General features: G+C 37.2%; 1 protein-coding gene across 7 annotated transcripts in view; it reads right to left on the bottom strand.

The window, feature by feature from the left end:
* Window positions 1–19,109, bottom strand: part of spir (spire type actin nucleation factor) — a 322,402-nt gene that overhangs the window by 135,372 nt on the left and 167,921 nt on the right. Inside the window, exon 1 of one of the 7 annotated variants that reach the window (XM_083138868.1) lies at window positions 9,097–9,305. The exons of the other annotated variants lie outside the window; for them this stretch is intronic. Within the exon in view, the coding sequence (XP_082994994.1) occupies window positions 9,097–9,184 (88 nt within the window). The 5' untranslated portion in view covers window positions 9,185–9,305. Of the gene's footprint in view, window positions 1–9,096; window positions 9,306–19,109 lie in introns of those variants that run through there. 7 annotated transcript variants of the gene reach the window in all.

Genomic DNA, 19,109 nt, shown 5'->3' with positions numbered 1-19,109 from the left:
TAGGTGTAGCAAAATACCTAACCTTACTAAAAAAAAAAACTTTGTACTAAGGTGACTAACATTTTTGAATATCTAGCTTGGGAATTCTACCCTCAGAGTCATATGACACTCTGTTGATTGGTTGAGAGTGTATTTGGAGATTATGCTCCAAGCAGATTACTAATTTTTTTGAAAACTGTTTTTTCATCAGTTGTTGAAAAGTAGTTGTTACTGAGAGGAGGAGTTGTAAGTTTTTGCAAGAGCAATTGTGATATATATGTTTAGTTATAATTGTGCTGTAGATGTAAATTCTACTAGTACCCAAAATATTTTACTATTCTGGATACACTTAGGCATAGACTTGTGTCTCCAGCAAAATCTATATATAAATACAATACCCAAAATATTTTACAATTTTTGATACACTTAAGCATAATCTTGTGTCTCCAGCAAAATCTATATATAAATACAATACCCAAAATATTTTACTCTTTTTGTAATTTACAACTTTAATAACTTTATGTAAATATTGTAAAAGTCTAAATTGCATGATGTAATTATGAAGATCCATAGATACGTTGAAGAAGAAACAGAGACAAATTATAAAGTTGAAACAGTAATATTTTAACACTGTTGATAAATAAGACTTTTTGGATTTACAGTCAGTGCTAATTTCTTTCAGCAAGGTTTCAAATTTACTTTCACAATTATTATCACTATTCTGTGTAGTAGTTATGCTGTCTAATGTGTTTCTGTTTGTCTTGTGTAGTATCAGTGGTGTGTATGTATGTGTCTTGTGTTGTAATTGTGCTGTCTAGTATGTTTGTGTTATAGTTATGATGAGTTTGTGTGTGTCTTGTGTAGTAGTTGTGCTGTCTAATGTGTTTCTGTTTGTCTTGTGTAGTAATTGTGCTGTCTAATGTGTTTATGTTTGTCTTGTGTAGTACGAGTAGTTCCTCCATTCATATTGGGGGTTAGGCGTAGAGCTGACAACTCTGCACTGTAAAAAAAATGTCAAGAAACAGCAATATAAGGCCAGGGATGTTCCCAAGGTAAAATATTCCGGAGGTCCCCGTTCGGATCTCCGGGTGGGGACTACTTTGGGAGGTCCCTGGACTAAGGATAAGATCTACGTTAGGAATAAGGATATTAAATTAGGCACCTGGAATGTTCTGAGCCTTTACCGGCCTGGGGCATTTCAGTGTACAGTTAATGAGATAGTTAAGTATAAATTAGATGTAGTAGCTGTCCAGGAAGTTAGGTGGCCAGGAGAAGGGAATCGTAAAATTAAAAATTATACTTTTTCTATGGTGGTACTGAAAATCATAATTTTGGAACAGGCTTTTTCATAAATAATAGAATTATCTCGGCTCTTAAAACAGTAGAATTTATTAATGATAGGATATCATATGCAGTTTTACAGGGTAGGTGGTGTAAAATTATTTTAATAAACATACATGCACCAACGGAAGATAAAGATGATAATACTAAAGATGATTTTTATACAGAGTTAGAACAGGTCTTTGATAAATTTTCTCAGTATGATATGAAAATTCTGTTAGGTGACTGTAATGCACAGATTGGGAAAGAAGAGACATTTAAACCCACGATTGGTAAAGAAAGTCTTCATGAATTAAGTAATGATAATGGTATAAGATTGATTACTTTTGCAACCTCAAAGAATTTAATTGTGAAAAGTACCACTTTTAAACATAAAGATATCCATAAATATACCTGGTCTTCTCCAGATGGTAAAACTCATAATCAGATAGATCATATTCTAATTGATAAGAGAAGGCATACTAGTATAATTGACGTTCGTACACATAGAGGTGCTGACTGTGCCAGTGACCATTATTTAGTAATTGCTAAATTAAGAGAAAGACTCTCAGTGATAAATCATAAGCAACAAAATCTAAAAGTTCTAAAATTTGATACAGGAAAGTTTACTGATGAAAGAATTAAGAAAGATTACCAAATTAAACTGCCAAATAGATTTGATGTTTTGCAGGATTTAAACGATGATGAAAACATAAATGAAACAGACGTAAATAAGAATTGGGAGCACATCCGTAATGCAATAGAATCAGCAGCTAAAGAAAGTATAGGATACCATAAACCGAGAAAAAGTAAGCCATGGTTTGATAATGAATGTCATAATCTAATAGAAATAAGAAATCAGGCTAGACTTAGGTGGTTAAATAACTCTGATGATACAAATCTAAACAATTATAATAGAATAAAGCGAGAAGTTAACCGCACGTTTAGAATTAAAAAAAGAGATTACTTGAAAAGCAAAATTAACGAAATTGAAACAAACAGCAAAAATAAAAATATCAGAGATTTATATAAAGGTGTAAATGAGTTTAGAAAGGGGTGGCAACCTAAAGTAAACTTGATAAAAGATAAAGACTGTGATTTTCTAGCTGACCCAAGCGATATTCTAAATAGATGGAAGAACTACTTTAATGACCTTTTAAATGTCCATGTAGGAGATAAATCAGAAGTAAATGAAGTACACACAGCAGAACCTTTAGTTCCAGAACCTAACTTGACTGAAGTTATAGATGCTATTAAAAGGCTAAAGAATAACAAAGCACCTGGCATTGATTTAATACCAGCTGAGTTAATTAAATATGGTGGAAATTCATTAATATGTCATATTCATAAATTGATTTGTTTAATATGGAATAAAGAAGAAATCCCTCAACAGTGGAAAGAATCCATAATTGTTCCTGTGTTTAAAAAAGATGATAAAATGAACTGCAATAATTACCGTGGAATTTCTCTACCCTCAACAACATATAAAATATTATCTAACATTCTTTTAACAAGACTAACCCCATATGCTAATGAAATTATAGGTGATTATCAATGTGGATTTAAACGTAACAGATCAACTACAGATCAAATTTTTCACATCAGACAGACACTTGAAAAAAAGTGAGAATATAATCAAAATGTCCATCAGCTATTCATTGATTTCAAAAAAGCATATGATTCGGTCAAAAGAGATAAATTATATAATATATTAGTAGAGTTTGGAATACCTAAGAAGCTTGTTAGTATGATAAAAATATGCACCAGTGAAACAGAAAGTAAAATTCGTGTGGGTATTAATATGTCTGACAAATTTACAATTCATGATGGGTTAAAACAAGGAGATGCATTATCTCCATTGCTCTTTAATTTTGCCTTAGAATATGCTTTTAGGAAGGTAAAAGAAACTAACGAAGGACTAAAATTAAATGGTGTGACTCAGTTGTTAGCATATGCAGATGATGTAGACATACTGGGGGATGATGTAAATACAATTAAGAATAATGCTAAAATATTTTTCAAAACTGCTAAAGAGATAGGTTTGGAAGTTAACAAAGAGAAAACTAAATATATGCTTACAGGCCTAAACCAAGTGTTAGGTAATAATCAAAATCTAATTATTGATAACAACTCGTTTGAACCAGTTTCCAAATTCAAATATTTAGTAGTAATATTAACAAATGAAAATTATATTAAAGAGGAAATAAAAAGTAGGCTTAATTCAGGAAATGCATGTTACTTCTCTCTTCATAAACTTTTGTCTTCTCGTTTAATATCTAAGAAACTAAAAGTTAAAATATACAAAACAGTAATTTTGCCTGTAGTATTATATGGATGTGAAACTTGGTCCCTTACATTGAAAGAGGAACACAAATTGAGAGTATTTGAAAATAAGATCCTTAGGAAAATCTTTGGACCTAAAAGGGATGAGGAGACAGGTGAGTGGAGAAGGTTACATAATTTAGAACTACATAATTTGTATTCATGTCCAGATATTATTAGAATAATTAAATCAAGAAGACTTAGGTGGGCAGGCCATGTGGCACGAATGGGAGAGGAAAGAGGAGTTTACAGGATTCTTGTTGGGAAACCTGATGGTAAGAGACCTGTAGGAAGGCCAAGACGAAGATGGAGGGACAACGTTGAGATGGACCTAAGGGAAATCGGTAGGGATGGAAAAGAGTATATAGAACTTGCTCAAGATAGGGAAAGATGGAAGGCCTGTGTTGCTGCAGCCATGAACCTTCGGGTTTAAGAAGGCTAGGGAGTTAGTTAGTTAGTTATAATTATTTTAATTTAAACGTTATTATTATTATTCCTGAGACACTTGGTTCGGACCCCCCCCCCCCCCCGAAACGTATTTCTAGATACGTGTCTGCCAACATGCCAAAGATCATGTTCGTAAACGTATTCACAAATATAACCCCGTATTTCAGTACAGCAGGCTCGATGGCTAGACAGGCTAAGTGGTCGACTTTCAATGCCCAGCGAAGATCCTGGGTTCGAGTCCCGGCTTGGTAATCTTTGTGAGTGACCATTCATCGCTTTCATCCACTCATTCTACTCTGCGGGCGCTCAATATGCTGGCAAGGCGGTAAGCGGGGAATACGCAGCAGACCAACCAGATAACAGCGGTGGCGCCGAGAGTTACGACGTCGAGGGGAGGAACTACTACGTGCACCTCGTTCTACAGGCTGCTGCGTTTCTTATCGCGCTGGATTGGTCGCTTCCCCACTTCCCTTTGCCAGCATATAGAGCGCCCGACGTAAGACTGGAAAAGAGCTTGAACCGGTGGCTTTAACGCTGTCAAAGGGAAAGCAGGGAGTATGCTCGCCCTTTACTGCCCTTTACTCCACATTTTAGATTAAATATCCATGTTCGTGTGTTATTTAGAGGTATAGTAAATGTCACTGCCCCATACAGTACACACAGAACTCAAAATATGTCAATTGAGACACATATGTTGACCCCACTAACGTTAAAGTGCATACGCTGCAAAATGATACACTTTTAATGCATCAAAATAGGATTGAGTTGGTTCGATTGATCGAGTTTGTGTTTTAAGTCCACTTTATGCACAAAAAGGCTCATCGGGACTGGACGTACAGTTTAAAGTGGGATCCGAACCACTATGTGCCACCACCGGGTATGATGCATCGAAACCTACACAAAAATGCATTAAATTGTATTTTTATCATATACTGTTCCGTGCGATGCACTACAATTGAGAACAGACACGGATAATTTCAAACCCAAAATTACACGTTTGACTGTGTTAATTGATGCACTTTGGTGCATCAACCTTGAGTTGATGTATTTCGAGTTCTCCGAGTATCCCCCCCCCCTCTTGCCCCTATTTTTTTTCCTGCGTCTTCAATGCTTGGCAATTCCTCCTAGCCATTGTTCTTCCTGGCAGCAGAATCAAAGATGGCGTTTCGATAACCACCATGCAGTACCATCACATTACAACAGAGCGTTTTACCATTTCACGAAAACACTCAAGTGTGCATTAATAGAAAAAAAAGCATGCAAGATGCATCAGCGATATCAAGTACACTCCAATATCACTTGGGATGCTGCTATTCACGAGATAACCACTGTGAACTCGTTTCCTCCAAGATATAATTTTACCGACAGAGTGAAGACTCGCTTATGTGTCGTATATAATTTTCACGTACAGCACTGCAATCGACAAGACGTACAGAATCAGGAACGGTACACTTGCCTTAGCACTCTTGCCAGAGTAGATTCAAATCGCTCTTGTAATGAAGAATGTTAAATGTAGACTAGTCTAGTCCTTGATAGATCTTTGTCTCCATTCCAACATCCTCCTCTCACTCCAACACACTACAACTTGTACCAAGTGGTGGCGATTGGTGTCCAAAACTGTGGGGGGTGGGGCAAGATGCCAAAACTGAGGGGGCATGGACAGTTTAATTCCCTTTGCATATGAGATTGTAACGAACCTGAGAGTTTAAGATTTTATATTTGTAAGAAGTTAAGATTTTTAAAATGTTTGTTACTTCAAATAATGTGCAAGTTGTCACAGACAATTATAGTTAGACTGATACAGTTGTAGTTGGAACTTTTATGTAAAAAAGGTAAAGGAAAAAAAAGGTAAAGTGTTCCCCTGTGCATAGCACCACGCCATGAAGGCGTATAGGGAACTTTTATGTATGTTTATAAATACGTCAAAATCTGTTCGTGTTGACGTCACTTTCTCATCTCAGCCGAGGAAGTGAACCCACCTGAATGTTCCTCACCTGACGACAGACTGTTTTTGAAAAACAGGTGAAGAATAATAAGAACTTGGAAACTGAGAGAATAGTGCCAGTGAAGTGTAAAACAATATTGTGCTGTTTATATTAGTGCACGAACTTTTAACCCTCAATGTTCTCAGACTGTTGCCCAAGACTGCTACCATTCAAGCGGTGAGGGGCATGAAGAAGAAGAAGAGAAGAAGAGAATCGAAGTATAGATTTTCGGTTTTCGAGTTTTCTTCTTGCCGATAAGTTCAAAGTAAACAATTAATTATGTCATTTGACTTTCGTTATATGTGAGTGTATTGCCCACGTTAGTATTGAATGTTCTAGTGTTTTTATTGGTAAGTGATTAGGAAATATAAGCGATTATAAAACTGTGTTTAACTTTGAAAATAATGTTGTGTTTTCTTTTCTATCCAGCAAGCCCTGATGAGTGATAAAAGCGTCTCATGTTCCCGACAAAAGTAGCAGCGAACTAACTTTGTGACGACTGGTGTACAACCGGAGTGGACGTTGCAAGGTTTAGCATATAGAGCCCTCAACCTCTTGTTACCAATTCGATTACGAAGGTAACATTTGATTTGCCGCAAGCAGCCATTGATGGGGGTATGCACATTTCAATAACACAAAGCTTATAACATTCGTAAAAGGCAATTTTCAATTTTTCAACCATTGCAAGCAGCTGCTGAAGGGTTGTTTTTTTATTTAAGTTCATATCTGCCTCATAGTGTGCCATAACTCTAAATTGTCCAGATCACAACAGTACGAAGCGACTTAAGATTGTAGCTTGTTGTGCTTCAGAAAAGCGGCACTGAACACCACCACCCTTGAATACGTACAAAGTGTGTTAGTGATACCATTCTCTCTGCCATGATTAAGTCTTCTTGTTCAACGACTGTAATTCAGAACTTAGGGCTAAAAATTGGGAGGATGCGAGGAATACCCTCCACGTAGGAGGTGCCACTCTCAAGGGGAAATGTATTTTCATTACAAATTCAATTCCACTAGGAGACAAATACATTGGCATAAAAGTTATGAATATAATTGCAACTCTTGTACTGGGCATTTTGATTAATGTAAGTGCTAAAAATTATAATTTTATTTCAGAATATATTATGAATAAAAACTGATCAGAATTGGATCAGTAGTTTTAGATGAGTTTCAAATATTGATTCTCCTGCACAGAATCAAACCACTATGATGGTACTGGAGAAATTATTTGTCTAGTTTCACAAATGATAATAAATTAACAGGTAGGACTAGGACTGCGGGCAATAAAATTGCCTAAATGTGCTGATTTCTGCACCCTGTTGATTACTTGATGGATTTATATTAAGGTCCACCATATCCACAGCTGTGTAATGGTAACGTCGTCGCCTTGTAATCAAGGGATCCCGGGTTCGATACACGATAGAGGCACACAGTGGTTCGGATCCCACGTAGGTCCAGCCCCAATTAGCTCATCTGTGCATAAAAGTGGACTTAAAATGAAACTCAAACAAGCTAATCTTGACGAGAGCTAGCTCCTAGTGAAATGTTACCTCCACCGGGGATCGAACCCGGAACCCCTTGATATTTGATATCGAGGCAGCAGATTTATCGCTAGACTATCGGGACTGGGATCCCAATTTTAATCTTCCCCATATTAGCATTTAAGAATTAGTTTGTGTACTCTTTTCAACATTGTATTTCTTCCTCTCGAATATTTGCAGCGATAAGGATAGATGTAACAATGAAACCAATGATAGAATCGATAACACTCATGCAATCATAGTTACTCGAATGAGGAACTAAGAAACAGAAAAGAAACATAACGGTTCCTTAGATTTTGAGCGTCGTCCTACTAATAAAAATTCATTTGTTACACCTGTTAGACCTATTACGAAATACAATGATACAATTTATAGAGGCTAATAGTTGTACACATTTAGCTGCACATGCCAACAATCAAAGAACAATCCCATAGCCACTCAATGCCTACCACACAGGCAACAGATATCGTAGCAAACTTGGCGAATGCAACTCATGATTTGGCCAATTACTTAGTATCAAATGACCAGTGGCCACTGTTATCCAGGCATATCTGCAGCTGACCCCCTTCCCTTGATTTTAGAACACATCGTAATGAAGTAGCCTTGCCATCTAACCGAACTACTAGAAAATGTACTTGAAGATGGAAGTTTACTGTACTACAAAAATCTAGGGGGATTGAGACCTGTTTGAGGGGGGCTTCAGCCCTTAGCCCCCTTGTAGCGCCGTCCCTGTAGGTTTGGTACCGATAGTTATTTTCGACGTGTTCATTCGCTATTTAAGTGTGCAAACAGTTTTTACTAACAAAAATCTGCGAAACTACTCCAAAATTGCAGGTTTTAACTTACGTGGGCCATACTTTCAGATCAAATATCTCCTTTATTTGTGCTATCCTAACGCTGGAATCACTTTTATATTCCGTAAAACATTGAAATTTGTCCATTAAAAAAAACGACGCAATTCTCGAGGGGTACAGTGGTTCAACAGCCCCGCTTGAGCGAACCTTTGGGGCTGTTGTGCTTCATGTTAAGGTAACAGACGTATTTTACTTCACAATAGCACATCTCCGCGAGCTAAAAACAACGGAAAACGTTCAAAAAGAACAATCTTCATAAACCATGCAAAATATTTAATTTTCTCGAGGAGGTACAGCCCTTTTGTTTTTCAGACTTTACACATGTGATGCATGAACAGTGCATTAAGTAAGTGTTTAAGTCTTCAACTTACAACAGAACTCCACTTCTTTCAGCCTGAACACGAAAATACCACACAATATTTCTCGCTAAAACAGTTGCTGAGTAGTCAACATAGACTGTATTCAATAGAAACTGAGTTCACGTTCTAGAAATATAGATGTCACCTGTTCAATTTCTGTGCGCCAATTTGAAATGCAAATTCAAAGTACTGTTATGAAGCATACCTTTCAGACTTCTAACGATAATATAATGCGAGAAAAAGTTACAAAACAACATGTCGTGTAAGTTACGAACAATTACGTACTTACCGAGCATAAATGAATATTCTCTGCGAATCATTTTGAACGCAACGGACATCAGTACAAGTTGGACAGGTTTGACTTGACGATCATTCATAGTTCACTGTTCTCTCTCGGTTAAAATATAAAACTGTAAAACACTGTGGTGTTTACTTTATTTTTAAAAAAAAATCACAACTGAGAAACACCACTTCATTTGTGTCTGCAGAGGTCAATTTAACGTTACCTACGAATCACGATCCTAGAGAATGCAAGTTTCGAAGAAATGGCCGCGTTATGTGAGGGAGCCACCAATCCAATCATATGACTCACTGTTGAGAAGCACATTGGCCAGTTCCTTGTCTTAAGATGCAGCACAGAAGTGAATACGTTATTCAGTCGTGAAAGAACAGGAACGCAGGGGAAAAGGCTAAGCAGGACTTAGATAAAAACAAAAGTGAACGTTGTCAAAAAACACGCATGTTAGATTATATTCCAAGCCCAATACGAATGTGAAGAGCAAACTAAGGAAATTTCACCTACGTTACAAACTGTCTACGGAATTCAAGAGGGCCAGCGGGAAACACTAACACAGACATTCGTGATTTAAAACAAACGTCCAATTGGTGCAGATGCAACGAACGCTACATAGTGGATATTTCCTTGCAAATGACAAATAAAATTGGATGCAAACATGGCGGCTATGCGCATCATGACGTCACACGAAACACACCTGTAGAAACAAAATATGAGCTTTCATTGTGTGCGTATTTTACCGATTTTTTTGTCGCTTTTCTTCCCGGTTGTTTCCTAATTGCAAACAACGCCTAAATCGTCCTAATTGCGAACACATAAAAGTGAAAAAAAAAAATTAATGTCCTAATTGCGAACACATGAAACTGAAAAAATCTGTGTTATTTCAAATAATGTTCAGAATATCACAGACAACTATAATTAGACTGGTAAAGTTGTTGTTGAAACTTGTACATATGTTTTGAAATACGTCATAATCTGTTAGTGTTGACGTCACTTTTCCATCTAGGCAGAGGAAGTGAATATTTTCAACTAACGACGGGTTGGGTCGGAGAAACAAAAGAAGGTAAGGAATCAACCAGGGGTGCCCACAGCAGGTTGCGCCATCAAGATTTGGGGGGGGGGGATTTTTTTCCTTAAAATAATATAAAATTTAACATTTATATCTTTTTCCAACATATATGTAAAAATTTTACACCTTAAATGCACCATATTTAATCCAGTAGACGAAGAAAAGAAAGTGTTTAAGTGTATTATCGAAGGTGGGGGGCGGGTGGAGAAATATCCAACTCTTACATATTAGGCTTGGCCTTGGGGGGGGGGGGGAATGGGCATCCCTGGAATCAACAAGAACGGCGAGAATTCAAGAATAGTTTTCTGTTTTCCAGTGTTGTTCTTGTCGATAAGTTGAAAGTAAGGAACTAATTATGTAATTAAACTTTCGCGATATGTGAATGAATTGCACAACGTTAGTTTTGAATGCTCTTGTACTTTACAGATTAGTGTTTTGGAAATGTTATCAGAATTACTGTTATTATCTTTTCTGGCTTTAAGAGATTAGACTGAAGCAACAGATTATCTAAGGTTTGTAAACTTATATATGTACATAAATACATGTGTGAACCTACGACAGTGTATAATTTAAGATATTAGTGTTTTAAACCCAGCAAGTCCTAGACTGTTAAGAATCTCATGTTCCCGACAAAAGGAGCAGCGGACTGACTTTGTGACGACTGGTGTCCCGATATCAGATAATTTTCCATCCCAATTTTAAGTATCCGGGTATCGGATATTCCCATATCCGGACAGTTTTATCGTTTATCCGTTTACGGGCTATCCACATTTTTCTTCATTTGTCATTTTCGTATTCAACTGTACGGATTTTCTACAAATCCTTCATCAAATTTGTTCTATCCGCATGTCCTAATTATCTGATTATTCGTATTATCCGTTGCATCTCAAACGGATATCGGACAATTTGAAATTTCTATTCGAGACTAGACCAAGAACGAGAAAGACATCGGCGACCGAGAACAGGAGAGGCATTGGCGAATCGAGAAATGATCGAGAACGGGACAAGTGTTGCTAACTCGAGACGAGACCGAGGCAGACATGTTTTGTCTCAGTTCAATCCTTAGCTATAATAACTGGTTGCCCCTACTACACATAGCATTCCTTCCTTACTAACAACAATATAACTAAAAAGTAACGCAAATCAATCTATACTACTAATAAGTTTAATTAATTACCAATCACACTAATGCTCAGTAAATAAACAAAACAATTTCAAAACTTGTTCCGGCCATCAGATCGGGCCAATACAATAATACAAACTCAAAATCATTGGTAACACTGTTAAGCCTTGTTTCCATGTTAATAAAACATTAAAATGCTGACCAAAGCAAACTTTTATAGTATAACAAACATACATTACGTTAATAAACGTTACGTTTTTATGTATTTTTATACTATAAATGCCTTGGTCAGCATTTGAATGTTTTATCAAAATTATTATAAGCAGCTATGTATGGTTATCTCCATCTATTTTATTATTGTATTTGTATGTATGAAAATTGAAAATACAGACGAAATGAAGGAGCATAAAAAAAGGAACCGTTTAAATTCAGGTTTATTTAAAGGTACCAGGAAACTAAGAGCATAACTTCGAATGTATGCGCCTGGAGGCGGGCTTACTTTGGGGGTTCACCCCCTTTTTTATTATTATTCTTTTTTTCATAATAACTACGTTTCTCGATTACATATGATCACAATAATACAGTCTATGTTTCCTACGATTTATATTGATACACAAAGCTGTATATGTTTTCGTCGAATTCACCGTTACGTTTCTGCGAACAGAGGAAGGAAGTGAAGTACTTGCGAGTGTTTGCACAGCGTCCTAGTGGGTTCCTCTCTCACGGTCAGCAGATGAGAGTCCACATTGAATAACACCTACCTTCACCTTCTTCCTCCCCTCCCCCCTCTGAGTTGGAGAAGAGGAAGCTCCGTAACCCTCCAACAGACACCTGCAGCCGGGGGCGATTTTCACAGACCATTTTTCCTTTCTCAAAGAGTTAAAAATTCCTTCACACACGCCCCCTGAAGCCATCGTCGGCTCAGGCGGACAACTTCCTGAAACTTCTCGAGCACGCGGGTCAGCCTGTGTGTGAATCGACCAGATTCTCTTCTTCCCTCCTACAAACTCGGGACTTGCGTGAATAGGTTGGTCAAGTTGCTGATAAAATCTCTCCGATTTGGTGCTCGTGAACATCGCCTACGAGGAGGCATCTGGCGCTTAATTGGCCGATAAATTGGTGGTGGTTGGGGGAGCAAGGAAATTTCAAGGGTGGATACATCAGCATTTAGCAGGGGTACCCATCCCCCCAAATCATATTATTCACGCCCTCAAACCATAATTCCCACAAAATATTTTATAACACCATTAAGCCTTGTTTCCATGATATGAAAAACTAAATATGCTGACCAAGGCAGTAATTTATTTTATTATAAAACATAAACTAAACGTAACGTTTCAACCTTCTAGCAAGGTACTTGTACTTGGTGCAGAGTCTGAAGAAGACCTTGCTAAAAGGTTGAAACGTTACGTTTAGTTTATGTTTTATAATAAAATAAATTACTGCCGTGGTCAGCATATTTAGTTTTTCAAAATATTTTATTACGACAGTGTGTCTACCGAAAGTAACTTTCTTCTTAGCTTTACTGAATATACTTGATCCGCCCCTCCTCCGTAAGCAGGGGTGCCCATCACTAAAGACCACCCCTAAAGTCTATCATCACAATCCCCCCCCAAAATCAAGTACAAACATTTGTACTTGGTGCAGAGTCTGAAGAAGACCTTGCTAGAAGGTTGAAACGTTACGTTTAGTTTATGTTTTATAATGAAATAAATTACTGCCTTGGTCAGCATATTTAGTTTTTCATATCATGGAAACAAGGCTTAATGGTGTTATAATATACAAATAAAACAGATCAAATTCTAGAGTGATATATTTATAGTCTCAAATACAATTTATAGCTTTTTAAATTTTGTATACATATAAACGAATTCAAATTTGAACTTTTGCTTTGTATTGATTATTCCTGTTTCTTATTTAAATAGAGGTATTCGTATAATTTCTTTATTATTCTCGAGCTTTTATAGTTTGTTACTTGTTTATGTTTTGTTTCTTCTGTCCTTTAGTTTTCTCCTCTGTTCAGATTTTGTAATATATGTATGTAATTTTTTGTATTTGTGTAACTTTTGTATTTGTATAACTTTTTGTATTCATATTTATCTAAGGTTTTGTGTAATAAATACTATGTGTTTGTATCATGTATTATATATTTATGTAAATTATATTGTATATAGCAAATTGTAATGCCTATTGTAATTGGAGCATTCGCTCTGTTATAGGGGACTGGTTCATAAATAAATAAATAAATAATTGATACCATGTTAAACTGCCCATATTTTTTAATTTTTCGAATTTCGAAAAAAACTTAAAGCTAGCATATTGATTGGTTAAATGTAGTAAATTAAATTATGTAAATATGCATATAAATAGTGTTTGTGGGTGGATTTATAAAACTCACAATTTGAGCATTTAACACAAATTGTTACACAACTTAGATAAAGATAGTAAATTCAACCTTGTCAAACAAAACATCATGCTACGTTTATTTTACTTCGCTTTTATGCCACATTTTTCTAATCGCGAAAATGAGGATGAGTGATGATATGATTTGGAACACCAATGACCAGGGCGAGATAGGAATCTGGAATGCCTGGCGCCACAGTGCGCTAGACACTCAAATGTTTATCTCGGTTCCAAGTAGCACACCATGGATTGCATTTTGCAGACTAAGAAGGCTCTGTAGTCTGGAGTCACAGCCAGGATCCTCGGGTTAGTATTGTGTTCTGCCCTTGTGTGCTTGTCCCTTAATCCATTTCATCCTATCAGGCCCGGGACTTTATGCCCTATAAAACTTTAAAATATGTATGTAATTATGTTATAAAATGGAAAAATATGTCATGAAAAATTAAAAATATCTCAGAAAAAATCAGTAAAGCCAAAAATATGCACAACAGTACTTTCGAATGTCAGTATCTTCAAGGGAAGATAGACTACCAAGGGGTTGGGGTATTAAATGAAGTCAGAATCCCTTTAACCATATAATGTAATGGGAAAATACTGACAATATATTGTGAGCTTCACTGCAATTATCCAAAATGTTATTTGCTATTATGTCAGATTTCCACATAATTGGCAGCCCGCTATAAAAAGGGGGTATTTTTGTTCTGTAGTAGTTGGTAAGAAGATGGCATCTGCTTTAAAATCTTCGTTCGTAATTTCCTTATCCAGCCATCGACAATATGAACTATCCGTTGTGCTAAAGGTACGAATTATAAAATTAAAATAAATAAATTATAAAATAACCGATTATATGCAAGACAATTACGAAATTATACAGAAATATGTCTTATTACGAGAAAATTGAAGAAATGTTGTAAAAACACGAAATTGGTAAAATATGTCAACATATGCATTATCAAGTTTGTCTATTTCGACTGATTTTAATCAGATATGTAAAGATCTCACCCCAGTATCCGATCTGATGCCAAATAAAAAATATGTTATAACATAAAGTCCTGGGCCCTACACCATTAATACTAATCTTCGCTATTAGCCAAAAGTGGCAGAAAAGCAAGACAAAACAAAACAAATCAATCAATTAACGTAACAAGCAGTAACGGTTCGTTATTTTCAAATCATCAATGACAAGACGATCTCGTAAAACGTTAACAAATCGTTTTCTGGAACAGGTTATCGTCTTCCCTGACGACACCTTCCTCGTGGAACGATTAGCAGATAAGTCTTGTTCCACAGCAACATCATCAGCGTCACTTGAAGTTCTTGCTTTCAACTTTACGATTCCGTTAATCAATTAGTGTTCTGAAATAACAATTTCACTCTCGGCGTGCCATGGTATTTCCTCTCTTTTTTGGATTTCCTAGTTCTGCAACCGGTTCCATGATTAGTGTGCTGCATTTTCACTCCACCGTTCTTCTGAAGGACTGCGGCAACAGGTTGCGGTCGAAATCACCAGCCACCGCATGGACGCTGAGATTTCCGCTTTGGACAATACAGGATGTGGCAACACTTTCACACGAATACCACGCGAAATGTATGTAGTATATTCTTTTCTCTTTAGCAAGATCCTAGCAGTGCATCCTGCAACAACACTGAAGGTAACGGGATACAAGCGACTAGGTCTGCATCTAGGAAAAATCATTTTTGGCGTTCTTCCTGTTCGTCTTCACGTACCGCTTTTCCTCACTACTTGCCCTGTAAAACCATATCCTGTACTCTTTAATCATGGACTTCATCAAGTGCATTTTTTTGCATAGAGGCTAAAGGGTAAATAATAATGCCGCTGCAACGTCCTTCTTGAAACATTCCACTCAAAAATATGCGAAGATGAATCCGAATCAGAGAAAGTTTTACCAAATGAAGTTTCATTTGGTATTGGCGATAATAAAGATGTCTCAACTTCGATTCTGAAGACCACTTTTTGATTAATCCACCTGTATTTAGTGAACTACCAAGGGTGCAACCAAGAAAAATATCAAGAGGGCTTTTAACAGCTTCGCAAGCTTTATAAACGGTATATATGTACGTGTGTGTGCGTGCGTGTGCGTATATGCGTAAGGAATTGTATCAGTGTAATCGGTATATTGAAATAATTTCCTTGCGTTTCTGAAGCAAGCCATGCGGTTGTGTTCCAGCATGTCGGATAAATTAGGAAAAAATACTCAGTACAATAGAATAGAATTGAGGTATATTTCAGTATGAGCCTTTGCGGCATTACCCACATTTCCATACATCAATGAAGATTTTTCCCCTTCTTCTCTCCCCCCAAACCCCTCTCTTTATTCCCTCACATGTTCAACTTTACCTTTCATACTAATTGTGGGTTCTTCTCTCACTACAGTCTATCAACCTGTTTTATTTTTCTCATAATTTTATACTTATAGCACTAGGTATTATATTGTCAGAAAGAAGCTTTCTGCACACCGCTCTCAGACACTTATTCGCTCTCTTTGACCAGACGTAATGTAGAAAAGTTCTCAGGTCCCTTATTTGAGTTTCGTCCCTTCCAGCCATTTCACTCCCCGTAATGGTCCTCATTAGCCCCTCCATTTTTGATTCGTTCATATCCCTTATGTATTTCCGTCTAGCCTCTGCTGTTTCTTTGCACTGGAGGAGAATGTGGAATTTCGTCTCGTCTTCCCCCACACATTGGACATTCTGCACTCCCGTCATCTATCACGCGCTTGAATTGTGTCCAACCCCCTAGCCTGAACCATGCCAAACCCATCCTGTCACTCGCTCCACACACGTCTACGTATTTTCGCCTTCCCCATAAACGGGGCATTTTTCAAATTTTTCCTGAGGGAAAAACGGGACATAAATGAAAGTTTCCACAACATGATGATACGGGAATTTCAACAAAGTATATTTTTAAAATTAGAAGTCATTCATTGATTTTTGCCGATGAATCTTCTTAATCACATCCTTCTTTTAAAATAACATTTTGTAAATATTTACACATGTGTGATTAAAGTTTACCCTATTATTCAACAGCTTTTCAAAGTTTGTGTTCTGAAAGAGCATTCTTGCCACTTGTCTACAAATAATTCAAGTACGAAAACACTCGTTCACTGGGGGAATTAGTTCCAGGCAAACTCAGAGGAAACTTCAATATTTTACGAAAATTGGAATATGGCACGTCGTTGACATTGAAATGTGAAATAATTTCTACCCTACGAAGTGACATTTTGATGTTCCGTTTCATGCTCCAAAAAAATCGGGACAGAGACTCAAAAATGGGACTGTCCCGTCTAGTCATCTTATCAATTGTTAGTTTTACAGGCCAGAATGCTTGGTGAAATTGCAACTGGCCGTGCTGTTGCACAAGTCCTTCAAAAAGATGGCAAACAATATGAACTTAGCCCTTAGAGGACAATTTCTTGCTGCTCTCCGAGTGTCGGTTGCCTTCTACTCCGCTTCACTGCGAATGTGACAACCAAGTGTTCAAATTCCCGCCACAAAGGGTCTGGTTGGCTGAGAACGAAGCAACCCTGTAAGAAGAAATCACGTGATGGCTGGCAATGCCTTCCAGCAAAAGATAAACCACCTATTGGCGGGAACTGAACCAAGATAAATCTTCTGAGGTATGGTACGCGTCGTCCATAGGTGTAACTTATCTGGGGAAATGGGACACTTTGGCTCCTCCAAAATTTCAAGTTAAGGGTATTTTTGTTAACCTCATGAGACCTGAGGTACAAATTCGATTTAATGGTTGCAAAATCTGGAATTGTGTCATGATCATTTCTCCATCAACTGTACGACAAAATCAAATTGTAGTTGTCTCTCTGCATGACATCTGGTGAACTTTTCCAACTACTCTTATTATATTTGTAGGTGTAAAGTTTGAGAAAGTTTTCATTACAACATAGTAAGTCAGTTGTTTGAATCATCTGCAAACAAGAAATGGGCCTTTAAATCGAAACTTGACGGCACACGAGACCTGAGGTGCAAATTCGATTTAATGGTTGCAATATCTGGAATTGTGTCGTGATCATTTCTCCAACTGTAGGACAAAATCAAATTGTAGTTGTCTCTCTACATGACATCTGGTGAACTTTTCCAACTAGTCTTATTATATTTGTAGGTGTAAAGTTTGAGAAAATTTTCATTACAACATAGTAAGTCAGTTGTTTGTATCATCTGCAAACAAGAATTTTCTTTCAAATTTTCACCTTACTATTTCAAAGATATTTCGCGTCTGTCTACTGCATATCATATTCACTTTAATCATGATACGCCAGACTCTCCCCGATGGCCTAGTGGTAACGTCGTGTAATCAAGGTGTCCCGGCTTCGATTCCCGATTAACTTTCAAAAATAGAAATCATTTATTCTTGATGCAGGAATACAGCAGAACTGTCAAGAAAAAATGATATAGAGAGACTCGGTAGTTTATGATGATAAGCTAGGAAGGAAGACAGTTCCATCTTCCTCTCAAAACTTCACGACAAGATTGGATCCAATTTTACAGCACGTTTTCTTATCGATATCTATGTTTTGTCTCTAACGTGAGGACTTTGAGAGCGGAAATGATGTGCAGTTGTCACAGGTACCTTTCCTGGTGTTGGTTGGGATAAGTCACCATGACAACAGCCTGGCAATGTCTCTGACCCAAATTTCATGATGGGACAACAAAATTCCTTGCATACCTTGACATATCATATCCGATTTTGCACGTATATTTTGAGTTACTTGAAGTTGGGTAAGACGTAATGATGATTTAGTGCCATGAAGAGGGGGTGATGGGGGCAGTGACCCAGTCCTCTTCTAAAACAAATGTCGGGTGCAGGAAAAGATGGTGAAATATGAGACTGCAAAAAATACTGAGGGCTCCACTGAGTGGCAGGACCTCGCCGATAGCGTAGCAGCTAACGTTGTCGCCTTGGGTTCGTTCCTTGATGGAGACTAGCATGCTATCCCGCCATCCCACTGGTTCAGCTTGAAGTTCCCGTGTTTTTTGCAAAGATGATGAATGATAATTAGCAGTGGCGGCAATCGGGTTCCAAAACCGGGAGGGGGTCAAAGACAGTATATTTCCCTTTGTACATAAGGTTTAGCGTAGTGCAGTGGCAAAAGTGGTGAAAATCAGGGGGGCAACTGCCCCTTCGCCCCCCTAATAATTAGATGAAATTGATGAAGGATCACTCACAAGGAAGACTTATGCAAAGGACGGTGCTCGAATTCAGTAATGTATAATGAATTAACATAGTGATGGGCAATTTGCATACTATTCTCTTAAACTTAATTATACACTTGTTCTACGCTATATAATGGGCTTTGTTGTTCAAGACTCAGGTCGCTTATTTTGTACCTTAAGGTTAATATCGAGGCAGAAGATGAAGGAAGACAGGTGAGAGAT

The sequence above is a fragment of the Lepisma saccharinum genome, chromosome 17, assembly GCF_977018435.1.
Source record: "Lepisma saccharinum chromosome 17, izLepSacc3.1, whole genome shotgun sequence".
In the NCBI taxonomy this organism is placed as follows: domain Eukaryota; kingdom Metazoa; phylum Arthropoda; class Insecta; order Zygentoma; family Lepismatidae; genus Lepisma; species Lepisma saccharinum.
Note: the sequence above shows the minus strand (reverse complement) of the source record. Positions and strands in the feature narration are given on the sequence as shown.